The sequence below is a fragment of the Hemiscyllium ocellatum genome, chromosome 21 (genome assembly GCF_020745735.1).
Source record: "Hemiscyllium ocellatum isolate sHemOce1 chromosome 21, sHemOce1.pat.X.cur, whole genome shotgun sequence".
NCBI classification, from domain to species: domain Eukaryota; kingdom Metazoa; phylum Chordata; class Chondrichthyes; order Orectolobiformes; family Hemiscylliidae; genus Hemiscyllium; species Hemiscyllium ocellatum.
In genome coordinates this window covers 52,504,007-52,522,084 of record NC_083421.1, presented here as the reverse complement: position 1 = coordinate 52,522,084, position 18,078 = coordinate 52,504,007, and the positions used below count along the sequence as shown (strand labels likewise).

General features: G+C 39.2%; 1 protein-coding gene across 1 annotated transcript in view; it reads left to right on the top strand.

Annotated features, from left to right (window-relative positions):
* cfap77 (cilia and flagella associated protein 77) overlaps window positions 1–18,078 on the top strand; it is a 90,163-nt gene that overhangs the window by 4,121 nt on the left and 67,964 nt on the right. Inside the window, exon 3 of the mRNA XM_060841223.1 lies at window positions 1,619–1,838. Coding sequence (XP_060697206.1) covers window positions 1,619–1,838 — 220 coding nt within the window. The remainder of the gene's footprint in view (window positions 1–1,618; window positions 1,839–18,078) is intronic.

Here is an 18,078-nt window from a genome sequence, read left to right as displayed (position 1 = left end):
ACCTTTGTGCTGAATTCTCCGTTCGGTATTTTCTGTACCATCACGTCTAGGAATGGGAACTGGTTGTCCTTTTCTTCCTCTCTCGTGAATCGGGTTCCTGTGAGTGTGGCGTTGATGATCCGGCGTGTGTTCTCTATTTCTGTGTTTTTAATGATTACAAAGGTGTTATCCACATATCTGACCCAGAGTTTGGGTTGAATTTGCGGTAAGACTGTTGTTCTAACCTTTGCATTACTGCTTCTGCTATGATTCCAGAGATGGGTGAGCCCATGGGTGTGCCGTTGATTTGTTCGTATATTTGGTTGTTGAATGTGAAGTGTGTTGTGAGGCACAAGTCCAGTAGTTTAAGTATGCTGTCTTTGTAGATAGGTTCACCATCCTGTTTCTGTTCTGTATGTCCAGCAGGTTGGCTATTGTTTCTCTGGCTCGGGTTTTGTCGATAAAGGTGAACACTGCCATTACATCAAATGAGACCATGGTTTCTTCCTTGTCTATGTTTATATTTCTGATGATGTCCAAGAATTCCTGTGTTGATTGTATAGAGTGTCTTTAGAGAAGAGAAGATTGAGGAAAGATTTAATAGGTGACTTCAAAGTCCTGAGAGGTTCAGACAGAAAGGATAGAGAGAAACTATAGTCAGTTCTGTTCTAAGGCAGTAGTTCCATTCTCGTGCAATCCCGTGTTATAAGAAAATTGCGTAATAGCAGTACCATTTAAACTAATGGGGCTGGAACCGCGTTATAACCAATACACGCTTTAAAAGTTCGCGCTTTAGAAACAGTGTCCCCGATTCGTCAATCATGTTACAGCGAATTTGTGTTAATGAAATGAGTGTTACAGGAGAATGATTTGTATTCTAATTACAGAAGGCTAAAAGACCAGAGGACACCACTTTAAAGTCAGGCAAAATCCCCAGTAGTAACTGTTGAAAAGCATTTTTCTGCTATAAATGGTAAGGATCCAGAATGCAGAACCTGAGATCATGATAGAAGCGAATGAAATCAAGGCTGTCAAAAGGGGATTGGATGAACACCTGAAGTGAAAAGAAAAATGCAAAGATACATGAAAAGAGTGGGGGAGTGGAATTAGCATGAAGAGAACTATCGTGGACACGAGAGGTTCAATGGCCTGCAACCAATCCTCAATGCAATAACACTGTAGCAACATCAGTGTCACAACTGGAATTTTGTGAATGCTGTACTCAAAGATTTATGTCCCTAATCTTAAGAGTTAAGGTAGAGAAAAGGCATAATACAATGTGGAGTGAATGTGCTGATTTAGAAGAAGAGAGAAAGCTAAAGAGAATTGATTAAGCAAGGATAAAAATTGATGGAATATTGTATCAGCAGTAAACAATTCAACACAATCCAAAGTGTTAATAACAGAATTCAAAAAGTATTAGTCCAAAGTATGCAAGTATTTTTACTTTATGAAAGATGTAGCAGAAAATGATTTATTCCCTTTGAGGTAAATAAAGGAATGAAGTCTATGCACTGAAGGTAGAATACCAATATAAGGAATGAAACTAATTCTCTTTATGCATTGTCAGAAAAAACTATGTATTACTTTGATCCTCAATCCTAATAATCATGTTTTTTTTTATCACTGTATCTCTCAGCTATTGGTCACTGGCATACAATGAAACCCAGAAAACAGGAAACTCTGCATAAACTCAGACGTGACTTTGCAGCATTAAATAAAGCAGCCATTAAAGCTGGATTGATTACTCCACGAGAGATCTACCAGTTTAGGGCAACGCACGACATTGGAATTCTGGGGAAAAAGGTAGAAAAAAAAGAAGGCATGCTCCCTGAAATAACTTTTGGAATGCCCGTAAGGTAAGAATATGTTTCTTCTCTTACTGCCTATTTCCTGAAGATGGCAAGGCCAGCTTTAATTTTGAGTGAAGATCAAGTTGATGATAGAGTGTCTAACTGTATTTAGTGCCTAATGTCACCGATAAGAAACCCCACTGATTTCGTTGATTCTATCTAAACAAAATCAATGACCAATACTGCTATGCAAGACCTGACAGGCAACTCACTGGGTGCGAATAGGGACAGCAAATTTGGTACTGCTCCAAGGAGCTGAACTGATCAGAAGACTTTAAAGGAATATGAGGGCAGTGGGGAACAGTATGGATGAATATGGAGTAACTGGCTGTGAACTGAAATTAAATTCAGTAAACAAAAAGCTACTGATATATTTTCCATGCAGCTTTGCTGATCTATTTAAGGACTCCAGGTTTGGCCACATTTTGTTTCCCCTGCCATTCGATGAGATCATGACTAATCTGATCATAAAATCCCTACAATATGCAAACAGGCCATTCCCTTTAAGTTCACTTTCCTGGCTTTTCCCCATCATCCTCGATTCCCTTATTGAGTAAAAATCTTAGCCTTGAATATACCTAATGACCCAGCTTCTACAGCTCTCTGCAACAAACAATTCCACAGATTCACTACCCCTATAAGAGAAGAAATTCTTCCTCATATTGGTTTATATTGGTAACCCACTTTTCTGAGATAATGATCCTCTGGTCCTGGATGGTCCCAAAAGGGGAGCAACCTTTCTACATCTACCCTGTCAAGTCCCCTAAAAATCTTAGATGTTTCAAACCAGTCACTTCTCATTCTTCTAAATTCCACAGTGTAGTTACCTGTTTTTGTTACCTTCCCTTTTTGAATAAAGTTGTTAAATTGGCAGTTTTCTAATCCTCTGGAACTTCTCCAGAATCTAAAGATTCTTGGAAGATTACTACAAGTGCATCCACTGTTTTTGTAGCTACTTCTCTTAGTATCTTAAGAGACATCCATCCATTAAGGCCCATTATTTTACTTTCCCTTGTACCTATTTGCCAGTGGTAGTTGTATATATTTCCTTGACTCCTTTTGACTCTTGAATATTTAGATTTTTGGAATGTTATTAGGATCTTCTATCATGAAGACTGATGCAAAATAATTATTCGACTCTTTTGCCGTTTCATGGTTGAGCATAGCTTAGTTGAGAGCTCAATGCATCAATGTGTCACATTGGTTGACAATCGCAGGCTATTGGGGAATTAGAGACGTTTCTTTACTGTGGAAGAAACAACATTATGTTCCTGCATTCACTTTCTATAAGACTAGGTGTTGTACTTGCCATGCTGTGGGACATGCTGTAATGTAAAGAAAATTGTCTGAGATCACTCCCAGCAGGGATAATCAAAATGTTACAGATGAATTCAATGATGTGTAGAACTCTGTCAGTCAACATTCTAAGGATGGATCCAAATTTGACAGTAATTACCTCACCTGTTAGGACCCTCATATAGATATAAAATGTCGGAGCAGGAATAAGCCACTTAGTCCTCAAGCCTGCTCTGATATTCAGCAAGATCTGGCTGATCAGATTGCAAACTTAACTCTACATTCTCACCCACACCCAATAAACTTACAGTAATGCTTATCAAGTATTATCTACCTGCCAACCACAACACCTACTCTTGCAGGCCCCATAGAATTCCTCCCTGTCTATTCTAGTTATAGTGCTCTCTTTCTTAGCAAAAAGCCATGTCCATTAGCAAAATAGTTACTTGTCCCATGTCATGAGGATAAATCAACCTGCCCCTTTCAATTATCATGTTGACTTTGCCCAGCTCCACTAGCCCAGTCTCATCCGAACAGATCTATATTTCTGTGCCCTTAGAAGTACCAGGAAGGAATCCTTGAGCCATGTGACGCAATTGAACTATTCCAGCTCTTTTTGGTAAACATCGGGGAGTAAAAAAAAATCAAAAATAGTTGCTACAAGTTTATAGTATGTAGATCACAATATACAAAATAGTCACATAACATTTCCTGGCTCCCATTGTTATTTCACCAGCCTCATTCTCTAAGGAGCCTTTATTCACTTTGGCCTCTCTCTTCCTTTTCATATATCTAAAGAAGCTCTTACTATTCATCTTAATATTACTTGAAGATTTACACTCAAAGTTTATTTTCTTCCTCTTTTTTGTTTTTGGTTATCTTTTATTAATTTTTAAAACTTTCCGACTCTAGTTTCCCACTATTTTTTGCAACTTTATATGTTTTCTTTTCTTTCAATTTGGTGCTATCTTTAATTTATCTGGTTAACCATGGTTGGTTTATCCCCTTCCTTCTCTCTCATTGGGATATATCTTTGTTGTGAGCCATGCACTCTTTTCTTGAATGTCTGTCATTGTTCCTCAATAATTTTTGCTGCCAAAAGCCTTTCCCAGTCCAATCAGTCAGCTCTTCCCTCATTCCTTTGCACTACAATCATTTAAGTTTCTGACCCATGATTATCCCTCTCAAACTGAATGCCAATTTCTATCATGTTAGGGTCATTATTTTCATGGGATCTTTTACTCTGACATAATGTATTGAAGTTGCCTCAGTACACTGACACATTTCACCTGTGTTTGCATCTATTACTCCTGTTGCCAAGGACCTATGTTGGGAACATAAGGGACAGACAGGTACTTTCCTCAGAGAGGTTTCAGTGCTGACATACCTTGCAGATAACAGCTACACAAACACCTCCAAACAACAAGATACGTTGTACCCCAACAATGAGTGCCAGATATGGTCTTCTCATGGTTCTTTGGGATAGCCACCCACTTGGTAAATGGATTGCACTGGATGCGTGAGAAACACAGAACAGTTTGTTGCGATTGTTCTATGCTCTGAACACTTCACTTCTCAGCCCAATATCAACAGAGGAAGTTACCATCACTGCAGGTATAGAACAAGTGAGTAGCTCTGAGAGGCTGAAGTGCCTATCCCTGAAGCAGTATTTGATTGCTAGTTGCCAGTGAGTCCTGCAAGTGGATGAGCAAGATGCCATGACGGTTCTGAGAGGCTGGCAGTTATTGGATGCCAATATCTGTGGATGTGGGGTACATGTGGCTGGTGCTCTGACTGTGTCTTGAGGCATTGTTGCTGAGTGTTCAAGATGAAATGGCCCAGCACCCCATCTGACAGCTATGTTAGGAATGTCAACATTTAGTTTCCTCATGGCAAGTGAAAGATAGCAAGTTGCATATCAATGAGGCAAGATTCACAGTTAGTGAAACTGTTAATAATCCTCATTTTCATGCATTTCGCGGCTCTCTAGTGAGAATCTTTTTTACAAACTATCAACAATTTACTCTTGACATCAACAAAGGCTTCCCCAACATCTCACGTGATTCTCCAAGCTTTCTTACCATGGCCCACTTTGTTCTAGGCCTGATAAGATTCCTCCTAATATAGTTATTCAATTTCTGTCATTTCCACATTCCCCATGATAATTTCTTTTGTCTTGATTTCTAAGGGACTCTCTCAGCAGAACATCTCTGGTTCTAGCTATGTTATTGGTTCCTATGTGGACCACAACAACTAGATCCTCCTCCTCCCAATCCAACTTTTTCTCCACCATGAGGCAATGTCTTAACCCTAGTATAATGCAGGCAGCACAAAATTCAGAGCTCTATTACATTGCAGAGAACAGTCTAATTCCCCAACCGTGCTATTTCCCACCACTTCGATATGTTTTTTTTTGCTAACTCCACTTGAATAGTAACCTTTGCCATTGTCAGTATGTTCATCTACCTTGCAACCGTATTTTTCATCTGTGCAGATAGCAACCACCTCATACTTTTCCTGCCTGGCTCAGATCCACACCTTTCAGTTTCTGACTATTGGTAAACTCTGAAATTCTGCCTGCTTCAGATATATAACTGCTCTCAGAATAATGTGTTCAGATGCCCTGGATTGTCTACAACTCAGAATCTAGTTTAGCAACTTTGAACTGAATTTTATTAGTATCCAGATAATTATTTACTGCACTGCATGCCACAGAATTCAACATGCTGCAGCCACACCGCACCTGATCCTCCTGCCATTTTAGTCTTATTTAGTTAAACATAAGGCACCTGTGTGTTTCTGAAAGGAACACTTGGTGTCTAAATCAAAGTTAGTTGAACAGCTATGTAAATAATGGCTGGAAGTGGCTAATTATTTTTAAATGAATTGATACCTCTGCTCAGTTAAAACATGGATTAATGTTTTTTTTAAATCTTGAGCAAAGGAGTGTCAAGTAAATGTGTAAGCATTCATCTGCTATTATTGACAACATTCATTCTGAGCCTATAATACTCTTCTGACTCTGCTCAAAGCATTTTTTGCCCCAATACTAGGATTAAATATTTTTGTATGCTGTAGCCAATAAGATAAACATGTTTTTTACCATAACGCATACAGAGCTGAATTTGGGCTCTCAGGTGGACTGACTGCCTCAAACATGAGCTATATTTTTGTTGATTACTAAGATTATTGCTCACTTCCCTGTGATTAATATCCACTGTAATTCAGGTGTAGCTTCCAAAACAGGATGCTACATGTTAGCAAAGAGACCCAATGTGAATTATGTAAACTAACTGAAAACAGATTATAACTTACAGAACAGAACTAGTTTTACATTCATTCAAAGAAAGGCCAGTAGGTCTCCATCACATTCATAGGAGGGCTCTTACACAATGCTAAAATATGTGAATCGTTTTAATTTCTTTAAATGAAGTTCAATTCATCAAATCTTTTAGTTTACTTCAAAAATCTAGGAATTCTACAAATGCATTGATCAGTATTATTAAAAGCAGCTTTGGAGAGTCTTGAAACAAAATAACTTTAGCCCAATAAATTCACCACCTAACTCAACTCTCTCTACCTCTATGTTGTCAGGCTTTGGTTGAGGTATGGTCTCCTACAGTTAAACGTGGAGAAAGGCAAAATTCTAATTTTTGGCCATTTTTATAAAATCTGTACCTTTGTCACTGAGTCTATTCTCTATCTCAGACATTGTCTCAGCCTAAACAAGACCATTTGTGGTCTTCAGTATTACCTATTTACTACTCTATCCCTACGGAATTTCAAGTATAATGTGTGGCAAGTACTATGGTCAAAAAAGTGTGAATGATCCCAGAAAAGGAGGTGAATTGGACTGCTACTTGGGAACAAGACGCATGACGGCCATCATGCAATCATTCCACCACCTAGAATATTCTACTTCCATCTTTTCTGACGTAAGTGCTTCATTGTGAGTAAGTGAGCCATTAGGTTTATTTTCAAAAATAGCTGACTTGACCTTTCTGCTCAAGAGGTCAAATGTTTTCTAACTGTTGTACTCAAAACTAACCTGAAAATATAAGTTTAGAGATAGCTGACTCCAATAATCTCATGCAGTTGTAACACTGTAGCTGGAAATTCAAACAAATAAGGAAGAATGGTAGGTTACTGTAGTGATTAGAATGAGGTGGATCTTATTGACTATGAGATCCTTGACTGAGGTTGTTAACTTTGCCCAATCAGGGAGCCCTGGCTAACAGATATAAACAGGAGATTCAGAGAGTCTTCTGACTTCAAGGATTGACTCTGAGCTGGCTAGCCACAAAATAAAGGGTGACTTGGGGACGGGCTACCAGCCTCTGTGTAGTTATTTCAATTACATAATAGGAGTAGATCTTTTCTCATTCAGAATTCCCACCTGGTCAACTTCTCATTGCTTTAGACCTCTTGTCAGCTGTTTATATTCTGCCTTGGTTTTGGGGTTGCAATGCATCTTAAAATGTTCTTGTTTTTCGCTATTGTGGCCTTTATGTTGTATACCTTGTTTATACAATCAAGGATCACTCTCTCTTGTTTCCAAAAGCATAGAAGTATAGATGTGTCCAAATGAGACTGCACCAGTAGAGCTGGACAAAGTCACCAGAACTGAAAGTATGAAAATTGGAAGAGGCAGAGTGATTGTTCCTTATGACTTGAAATGAGTATCTATTTTGTTTATGGACATGAAGCTTCTTGCTAAGAAAGGAAATTGCAATAAATAAAATATATAGAAAGCAATTATACAGGGCCTGCAAGAGTGGCTGTTGTGGCTAGCAGGTAGATAGATTCTTGGGTAGCAAAGAGATGGAAGTTTATAGGGAGTGAGTGGGAATGTAGAGTTGAGTTAACAATCAGATTAGTGTTGATCTTGCTGAAGGGGGGTTTAGGGGCTAAGTGGTAATCATACAATTTCCTTTACACTATCATACAGTCTTGGTTACAATACAAGACAGGCAAATCAGCATGACCTAAAACATAGCAAGTACAACACTGGACATGAACAGGAAAATCCAATAAAACATGAATGCAGAATCACAGCATTGGTTATTGGGAAGGTAGAGACATTTCTTTACTGCGGAAGAAACAACCAAGAGGTACACCAATACATTTAGCTCTCAACTAAGCAATAAATAAGGATAATGCACACATGAATAATGTCATTTGAAACATTTACAAGTGAAATTTAAATTTGAAAAACATTTGAAAAGCTACCTTTCAGCTGTCATTAAGTCTTAAGGATAATGGCAATGCAGTTGGACAGGAAAGTTGTGGCAATTATGAAAAGTCTTCTGGTTTGCTGTTTTCTACCTCACCCATACTTGCTGTACTGTCAGTTGATGGCAGGATTCACCAATAAAAACCTTCCCAACCACGTGATCGTATATGTCTACAGTGCACACCTCCCAGCACTCTCAATTTCAATTGGAATTGCATGAAACCCGCAAGAATCAAGAGAGCAGCAGTGGCACCTAATCCAGTTTTATTGTGACAGAGTGCCGCAGTTAAGTTTTCATTCATAGTTAATAGTATTTTTGTTGTAAGGTTTTAAGTAGATTAATTAAAGAAGGTTGATCATTTTAAAGTAGAAATTCTATTGGAAAACAAGAAAATCTGTGTGGTGTGATGATACAAAGCACTAGAGCTGAAATGCAATGTGTTAGAGAATGGAATGACATGGATCAGCTCCCACAATTCCCCATGAAGCTATTAGCATTGCTGTTGGGGGATATGTCGAGTATAAGCCAGGTGTTCACCACAGGAAGGCATCCAAGGCTGTTCTCATACCTCTTAGTAGGTAGTTGCAGACATCATTGGCAAAGGTTTGTAAAGTGTGCTCAACACCACCACCACCCCCCCTCGCCCCCCCACCCAACTCTGCCATAGTTGCAAAATTTAGAGGGGAAAGAGGAGAAAAATATAACATGGAAAATTCTAATGATCCCATACCTGTTGAGGTTCAGAGCAGTGTATAAGAGCCAAGTTCACAGTATGTGGATACAGTCTAATATTCTAAGAAGGAAGATGATCAAAATTTGGCACAATATATTTCCTTTGCAAACTGAGCTAAATGCACAGAACTTGCCAGAATATAGTATTTCCAGTGTGGTTTACTATTGATAATCCTGACTAATTTGAAAACCAATCAATAAGAAAAAAAATTGCATGTATAAATTATATGGGTAATGTAATGATAAATCAGAAATATGAGTGTTCAGTCTTATTAACATATTAGCATACATGAACCTGCTGTATAGTATAAAACATTTTCCCTTAGATAGAGGAACACTTTCCTTTTATCATACAAAACTCCTGGTGAGATGAAAGTGGATAGAAGTCACTATGGTGAATGAATCTGTGAGAGGAGTATGAGCCTTAGAATACAATAACATAGCGCATAGTGCAAGCCAAATGATAATTAGTTCTGACATCAAGCTCCATCATCCTCAGCCAGCAAAGGTTAACAGAGGCAGACTCTTCTGCCATGGGGCCCAAACTGAGCTTGGCTGTCTTCCTTTGAAACTTAGCCACTAGTTTCAGTAGAATAGCTGCCAGGGATTCCCAAGCCACCAAACAACACATAACACATTGCAAACAAAACCTGGAGCTAATATATAATATTTCTGCATCCTTTTACCCGGAGCTTTACCTTTATTAACCACACATCAAAGGTGGTTTGTATCTGCATTATCATCAACATTTCAAAACTTTGTGACAAAATTCTAGAATACTTCAGATAACTCTTACTAATTCATCTTCAAGAAATCTATTCTTTCAGTTCTGCTTGGCATGGCTAAATACCAACAGTAACCAAATAAAATATGATGGTTAAACAAAAATACATCTACCAAAAAGTCATGTTCTTACAGCTAACATGAAACCTTGGCTATAAATAGGTCTGTATAAATTGTCATACAATGAAATGGTGAACAATTAATTTGCAATAACAGCATCAGAGACAGAAACAAAGGTTAAACTGAACAGGAAAAATGAGGTATGATTAAAATTAAGGTTGAAGAGACAGGTTTTCTTTTCAATGTTTGGAAGAAAGATAACTCAGTAGAGTGATTTAAGGAGGAGGTTCTTGAATGTAGGGCTTACGCAATTGTTTTTCTCATGGAATAAAAATAATTAACTTGCAGTGGAGACCAGATAATGGTGGACCTGCACACTTGTACATTCCTGGGACAGTCGGAGAAATGGTGAAATAGGACTTCTCTCTGAGCTATTTGACCCAACTATGGGTGCACAGTTCATGTGGGTGCACTACAGAAAGCTTCCAGATAATGGGCAAATTAAAGGATTTACAAGTCACCAGCAACAACATGAGGAACACCATAACAAGTGCAATAATCCAGCTGATTTTTGCAACATTAAAATGTTATGAGGAGATCCCAAGAGCATCCAGAGTGACAGCAACCATAGCTTCCATTTATGCTTTGATAATCATGTTGGTTCAAGGCTCCCAGGACTCAATTAGAATTTGTTGGCCTGAACACTCACAACCTGAGCCCAGTACGAATAGTCTGTGAGGATGGTTGCAGATGTTGCTCTCTCTCATGATAGTGACAATGTAGCTGTATAAATCCATCTGCTGGCACAGAAAAAAGTTTCAGAACTGGGCACAATAGGAATCTATGGTACATGGCACCCGTACCAAGCCCTGCCAGGAAATTAGCATCACTGAGGAAACCACCACCTCAGTCCTTGAAGCCTTCATTAAGACAATGCTCCAGGTAGGCTTGCAGACCCTCTGTGAATGCCTGCCTTCCTGGGTACTACAACAGCCACATGCTGTCTGTAATGGGGGTCCCTTTTTCCTATCTAGCATGCTCGCAACTACATCAGAAGTATCCACAGGAACCATTCTTAAGTTAGGTTTTTTAAAACCTGAGATGCATCCATGTTGAAGTGTCCACTTCATTACTTCCCTGCCATCATTGCATGCTGCTTCTTTTAAACAGCAAGGCCTCTGTTTCCAGCTTCAAGAGCCTACCTGTTACCCCTAATTAGACAGGGAACATATCAACCATGTTGGCCACTCAGCTCCTTGGGCCTGCTCCATCATTCAGTAAGTTCTTGGCTGATCAGATCACTCTACATTCTTGCATGGCATGAAAATATAAATGGGTGGAATTTTAAGGACCATCCAAGAGTGGGCTAGCAGATGGAGGGTCAAAAACTACTCATACTGCCTACCTACCTCCACTAGTATTTTACCAGGACATGGTTGATGTTATGTGGCTTGTCTGTCCTTTGGCTAAATGAGACCCTTAATGGCCTATTAATTTACCTGTAGCAGGATGTGTGGATACAACAGGTTAGACATAAGGGGTTCCTTCCTAGTGGCCAGACCATCATCTCCTCACACTATAATCCATTCCCAGCATGCTCCCTCCTCACCATCTTTACTAAGGCCTGCCACTGAAGCCCTGGAAATGCACCAGACCCTTGTTCCATTGATGCACAGCATTTGGACACTGCCTATACTTTCTGTTCCTTAGGGGGAAAAAAAATCAGCCTTATAACTTCAAGTTGTGTTTATTTTTGTTGGACAGCCATTTGATGGCTAGCTGAAACAACATTTATTCACTCTTTTCCAGATCATTTGATATATTAAGATATTAAGACATCAGAGTGGAAGTAAGGTCATTCAGCCCATCGAGTCCACTCTGCTATTCAATCATGGCTGATGGGCATTTCAACGCCACTTACCCGCACTCTCCCCGTATTCCTTAATTCCTTGCGAGATTAAGAATTATCAATCTCTGCCTTGAAGACATTTAATGTCACGTACTCCACTGCACTCCATGACAATGAATTCCACAAGCCCACCAGTCTCTGGCTGAAGAAATGTCTCCTCATTTCCATTTTAAATTGACCCCACTCTAATTCTAAGATTGTGCCCACTGCCTGTTGACATTGGAATGTTATATTTCAGGAAATATGAGTAAAGCAGCAGGCACTCTCACTCATACTTCTAGTTATCGACTGTCAAATACCACTGTCAGTGGTTTACTTACACATGCTATAGGCATATTTGGCCCACAAAGGTTGAAATGAGATGATTGGGAAAAACTTTCGATGTTGTTTGCTTATGATACCATTCTGGCCTTTGCAGATATATGTACTTCGATGTTTGAGTCGTCATTGTCTACAGACAATGCATTGCATTGTTTACTATCAGAGGTATGGAGGATTGCAAAAGTTGTGTCCTTGTTTAAGAAGGACAGTAGAGTTGACCCAGGTAATTATAAACCAGTGAGTCTTATGTCTGTTGTAGGAAAAGTTTTGGAAAGGATTATAGGAGATAGGATTATAATCATCTAGCAAGCAACAACATGATTGCAGATAGAGTCAAGGGTGGTTCATGTCTCCCAAACCACTGAGTTTTTTTTCAGAATGTGACCAAGCATGTAGATGAGGGTAGGGCAGTTTACGTGGTGTATGTGCACTTCAGTAAAGCCTTTGATAAGGTTGCACATGGTAGGCTTTTGGAGAAAATGCAGAGGCATGGAATGGAGGGTGATTTAGTAGTTTGGATTAGAAACTGGCTTTCTGTAAGAAGGCAGTGAGTGGTGGTTGATGGAAAATATTCAGCCTGGAGTCTGGTTGCTAGTGGTGTGCCACAAAGATCTGTTTTGGGACCACTGCTGTTTGTCATTTTTATAAATGACTTAGACACAGGCATAGGTGGATGGGTTAGTAAGTTTACAGATGAACACTAAAGTCAGTGGAGTGGTGGGCAGTGTGGAAGAATATTGCAGGTTGCAGGAGATTTGGAAGAACTGCAGAATTGGGCTGAGAGGTGGCAAATGGAGTTCAATGCAGCTAAATGTGATGCACTTTTGGAAGAATAACAGGAAGACAGAATACTGGAAAAATTCTTGGTAGTATGGATGTGCAGAGGGATCTTGGAGTCCATGTATGTAGATCCCTGAAAGTTGCCACCCTGGTTGATAGTGCTGTTATGGTGTGTTAGGTTTTATTCGTAGAAAGATTGAGTTCCAGAGCTGTAATGTCATGCTGCAACTATACAAAACACTAGTGCAGCCACACTTGGAATATTGTGTACAGTTCTGGTCGCCCCATTACAGGAAGGATGTGGAAGCATTAGAAAAGGTTCAGAGGAGATTTACCAGGATGTTGCCTGGTTGGAGAGAAGGTCTTATGAGGAAAGGCTGAGAGACTTGGGTCTGTTCTCGTTGGAAAGAAGAAAGCTAAGAGGGGATTTGATAGAGACATACAAGATGCTCAGAGGATTAGATAGGGCAGACAATGAGAGTCTTTTTCCTAGGATGATGATGTCAGCTTGTAAAAGGGGTACTGAGGGGTGATAGATTTAAGACAGATGTCAGAGGCAGGTTCTTTACTTAGAGAGTGGTAAGGGTGTGAAATGCCCCACCTGCCAATGTAGTTAACTCAGCCACATTAGGGACATTTAAACAATCCTTGGACAAGCACATAGATGATGATGGGCTTAGATTAGTTCACAGGTCGGTGCAACATCAAAGGCCAAAGGGCCTGTTCTGCGCTGTATTGTTCTATGTTCTATGTTCTAAATAGACAACAATAATTTTTGCTTCTTTTCACTTATCTTTTGCTTGTTCTGCTACTAATTCCTTATTCCAATCATGAGTGGTCATTTGGGCTCGAACTTTATTTTTCTAAATCAAAACATTGTGCTTCTCAATAATTTTCTTCATGTAAGCTAGGTGATTTAGTAATTAATAATGATACTATTGAAAATGCCCACAGCAATAATTGCACATTTATTTGGATATTTTTAATTAAATTTAAAATGAAGATTGTAGGTTGACTGAAACTTCATTTCTAAGATGATTTATCATATTGCAAAACACTACATGTAGTTTTGAAATATTTTCCTTTCTGCTTGATGCAAATGAAGTGAATTAGAACATAAAACATCTAACATAGAACATTACAGTGTAGTACAGGCCCTTCGGCCCTGAATATTGCACCAACCTGTGAAATTAAATTGATGCCCATCTACGCTACACCGTTCTATTGTTATCCATATGTATGTCCAGTGTCCATTTAAGTGCTCTTAACGTTGGCAAGTCTATTACTGTTGCAAGCAGGCTGTTCCATGCTCCTACTGCTCTCTGAGTAAAGAAACCATCCCAATATCTATCCGAAATCTATCACCTCTCAATTTAAAGCTATGTACCTTCATTTTAGCCTTCACCATCAGAGGAAAAAGGCTCTCACTGTCCACCCTATCTAACCCTCTGATTTTCTTTTTTGTTTTGATTAAGCCACCTCTCAACCTTCTTCTCTCCAACGAAAACAACCTCAATTCTCTCAGCTTTTCCTCATAAGACCTTCCTTCCATACCAGGCAACACCTGAGTAAATCTCCTCTGAACCCTTTCCAAAGCTTCCACATCCTTCCTATAATGCAGGACTGCATGCAATACTCCAGGTGCGGCCTTACCAGTGTCTTGTAGAGCTGAAGCATGACCTTGTGGCTCCGAACCTCAATCCCCCTACCAATAAACACCAACACACCATATGCCTTCTTAACAACCCTACCAACCTGGGTGGCATCTTTCAGGGATTTATGCATTGATGACGAGATCTCTCTGATCATCTGCACTGCCAAGAATTTTACCATTAGCACAGTACTCTGCATTCCTGTTATTTCTTCTTCACACTTTTCTGTGTTAAACTCCATTTGCCACTTCTCAGCCCAGCATTGCATCTTGTCTATGTCCCTCTGTAACCCACAACATCCTTCAGCACTATCCACAACTCTGCCTACCTTAGTGATATCTGCAAATTCACTAACCCATCCTTCTATGCCCACCTCCAGATAATTTATAACAATGACAAACAGCAGTGGCCCCAAAACTGATCCTTGCAGCACACCACTGGTAACTGAACACCAGGATGAACATTTCACATCAACCACTACCCTCTCTTCTTTAAGCTAGCCAATTTCTGATCCAAACCACTAAATCATCTTCAATCCCCGAAACTCCGTATTTTGTGCAATAACCTACCATGTGGAACCTTATCAAGCGCCTTACTGGAGTCCATATATATCACATCAACTGCTTTACCTTTATCCACCTGTTTTGTCACTTTCTTGAAGAACTCAATAAGGTTAGTTAAGCACGACCTACTCTTCACAAAACCGTGTTTACTATCTCTAATCAAATTATTCCTTTCCAGATGACTATAAATCCTATCTCTTATAACCTTTTCCAACACCTTACCCAAAACCAAAGTAAGGCTCACTGGCCTATTATTACCAGGGTTGTCCCGACTCCCCTTCTTAAACAAGGGAACATTTGTATCCTCCAGTCTTTGGCACTACTCCTGTCAACAATGATGAATAAAGATTGAAGTCAATCTGCTCCCTAGCTTCCCAGAGAATCCAAGGATAAATCCCATCCAGCCCAGCGGTCTTATCTATTTTCAGATCTTCCAAAATTGCTAAAACCTCCTCTTTGTCAACCTCAATCCCATCAAATCTTGTAACCTGTATCTCCATATTCTCAATAATACTGCCCTTTTCCAACATGAATACCGATTTTCTGAGAAATATTCATGCTTGTCCACCATAACTTCAGTATGGTTTCCACAGCTTTCTTTAAAGCCTTCTGGACTAGTTCAAGAACCCAAATGGAGATCCACCCAAGAAATTTAAAATGAGTGGTTAGATTATAAAGCAAGCTACAAAGTTCTACTTTGTAAAATTTAAGCTATTGAAAAAACAATATGGCAGTTGGGATTAGATATAGGGCCGTATGATTTAAAATGCTGTGGGGACTAACTCAAAGAAATAAATGGTCTTTTCCTATACATTATGCTTTCTGATATTCTTGTGATAAAGCTAGAAACTCCTGTATGCCTACTCTACATTTTCTGTTCATGCTCATGCACTCTGACATGGTAGGCTGTTTGATTTAAAGTGCTGTAGGGACTAATATATCTGGTAGTTCTGAGGAAGAGTCATTAGACCCAAAACCTTAACTGTGATTTCTATCCACAGATGCTGCCAGACATGCTGAGTTTTTTCCAGCAATTTCAGTTTTTGTTTCTGATTTACTACAACTACAGTTCCTTTATTTCTTATTTGGTCTCTGCATTAGGTATGACATTTCACCAATGCTTTCATAAACCAAGCTTAAAAATTTTGCACTAATGTTTGATTTTAGAAAAGATGATTACAAAAATTCAAACCAATGAAAAGGTTTCTAAATGGGTCTTTTTCATTATCCTACCAATGCTCCCCTGTTCCAATGATACCATTTAAAAGTTAATTGGTCAATCATCAGGGATTCCAAGTCACCGCTGCCCACACCCCACACTGACACCTGACACCAAAACCAAAATGTATGTTGCAGATAGTACCGAGATTAAAGTTATCAAGTTAATTGGAAAAGGACAGGAACAATGATTCATATTTTGTATGGGAACTGAATAAGAATTGTTATCATAGAGCATTCTGAGATCAATCTAAAGTGCAAAAAAAGTGAAAATACAAACATCCCTAAGTTGCATAGGAATTGTTAATGACTAGTTGTCTATTAGAAAATGTCATGTTTCTCATAAATTTAACTACATATGCAGAAGAATACTTTATCTACAAATGTGTGCAGCAGATCTCAGGAGAAGAAAAACAACACTATGTACTATTTCCTGACAACCAGGATAGTTCGCTCACATAATTCCATGGTAGCAGGAGCTGCCACTGTGTTTTTGTGCGTAAGCAAAAACAAATTATCAGTTCACACTTGTATTTGGGATACAACAGATTTTGAATGCAGTAACGCAATGACCCAACCTGTCATATGACCCACAGCATTTAGAGTCATAGAGATGTACAGCACGGAAACAGACTCTTCAGTCCAACTTGGCCATGCCGACCCAATCTAGTCCCACTTGTCAGCACCCAGTCCATATCCCTCCAACCCTTCCTATTCATATACCCATCCAGATGCCTTTTAAATGTTGCAATTGTACTAGCCTCCAGCACTTCCTCTGGCAGCTCATTCCATACACTTACCACCACCTTCTATATGAAAAAGTTGCCCCTTAGATCTCTTTTATATCTTTCCCCTCTCACCCTAAACCTATGCTGTCTAGTTCTGGACTCTCCCACCCCAATGAAAATACTTTGTCTATTTATCCTATCCATGCCCCTTATGATTTTATAAACCTCTATAAGGTCACCCCTCAGCCTCTGACACTCCAGGGAAAACAGCCCCAGCCTATTCTACCTCCCCCTATAGTTTAAACCCTCTAACCTTGGCAACATCCTTGTAAATCCTTTCTGAACCCTTTCAGGTTTCACAATATCTTTCTGATAGGAAGGAGACCAGAATTGCACGCAATATTCCAACAGTGGCCTAACCAATGTACTGTACAGCCGCAACATGACCTCCCAACTCCTGTATTCAATACACTGACCAATAAAGGAAAGCATACTAAATGCCTCCTTCACTATCCTATTTACCTGCAATTCCATTTTCAAGGAGCTATGAATCTGCACTTCAAGGTCTCTTTGTTCAGCAACACTCCCTTGGACCTTACCATCAAGTGTATAAGTCCTGCTAAGATTTGCTTTCCTAAAATGCAGCACCTCACATTTATCTAAATTAAACTCCATGTGCCACTTCACAGCCCATTGGCCCATCTGATCAAGTTGTCTTTTATTGATTTTATAATCTATCCTGTTACAGATTGAAAAAAAATTACTGCATTGATAGGGAGCTGAAATTACAAGAGCCAGGTTTCTAGCAGTATAGACAAAGGAAGACTTATGGTTAACCTAATTTGCTCCACTGATGACTCACATTAAAAATTTTGCTTATTGAAAACACTGTAAGAGTGCACATACAGATTGGGATTTTTAAAATCTTTCCCCTCTTCTCTCTCATTCTGTCAGTAAGAAATTTGTAGAT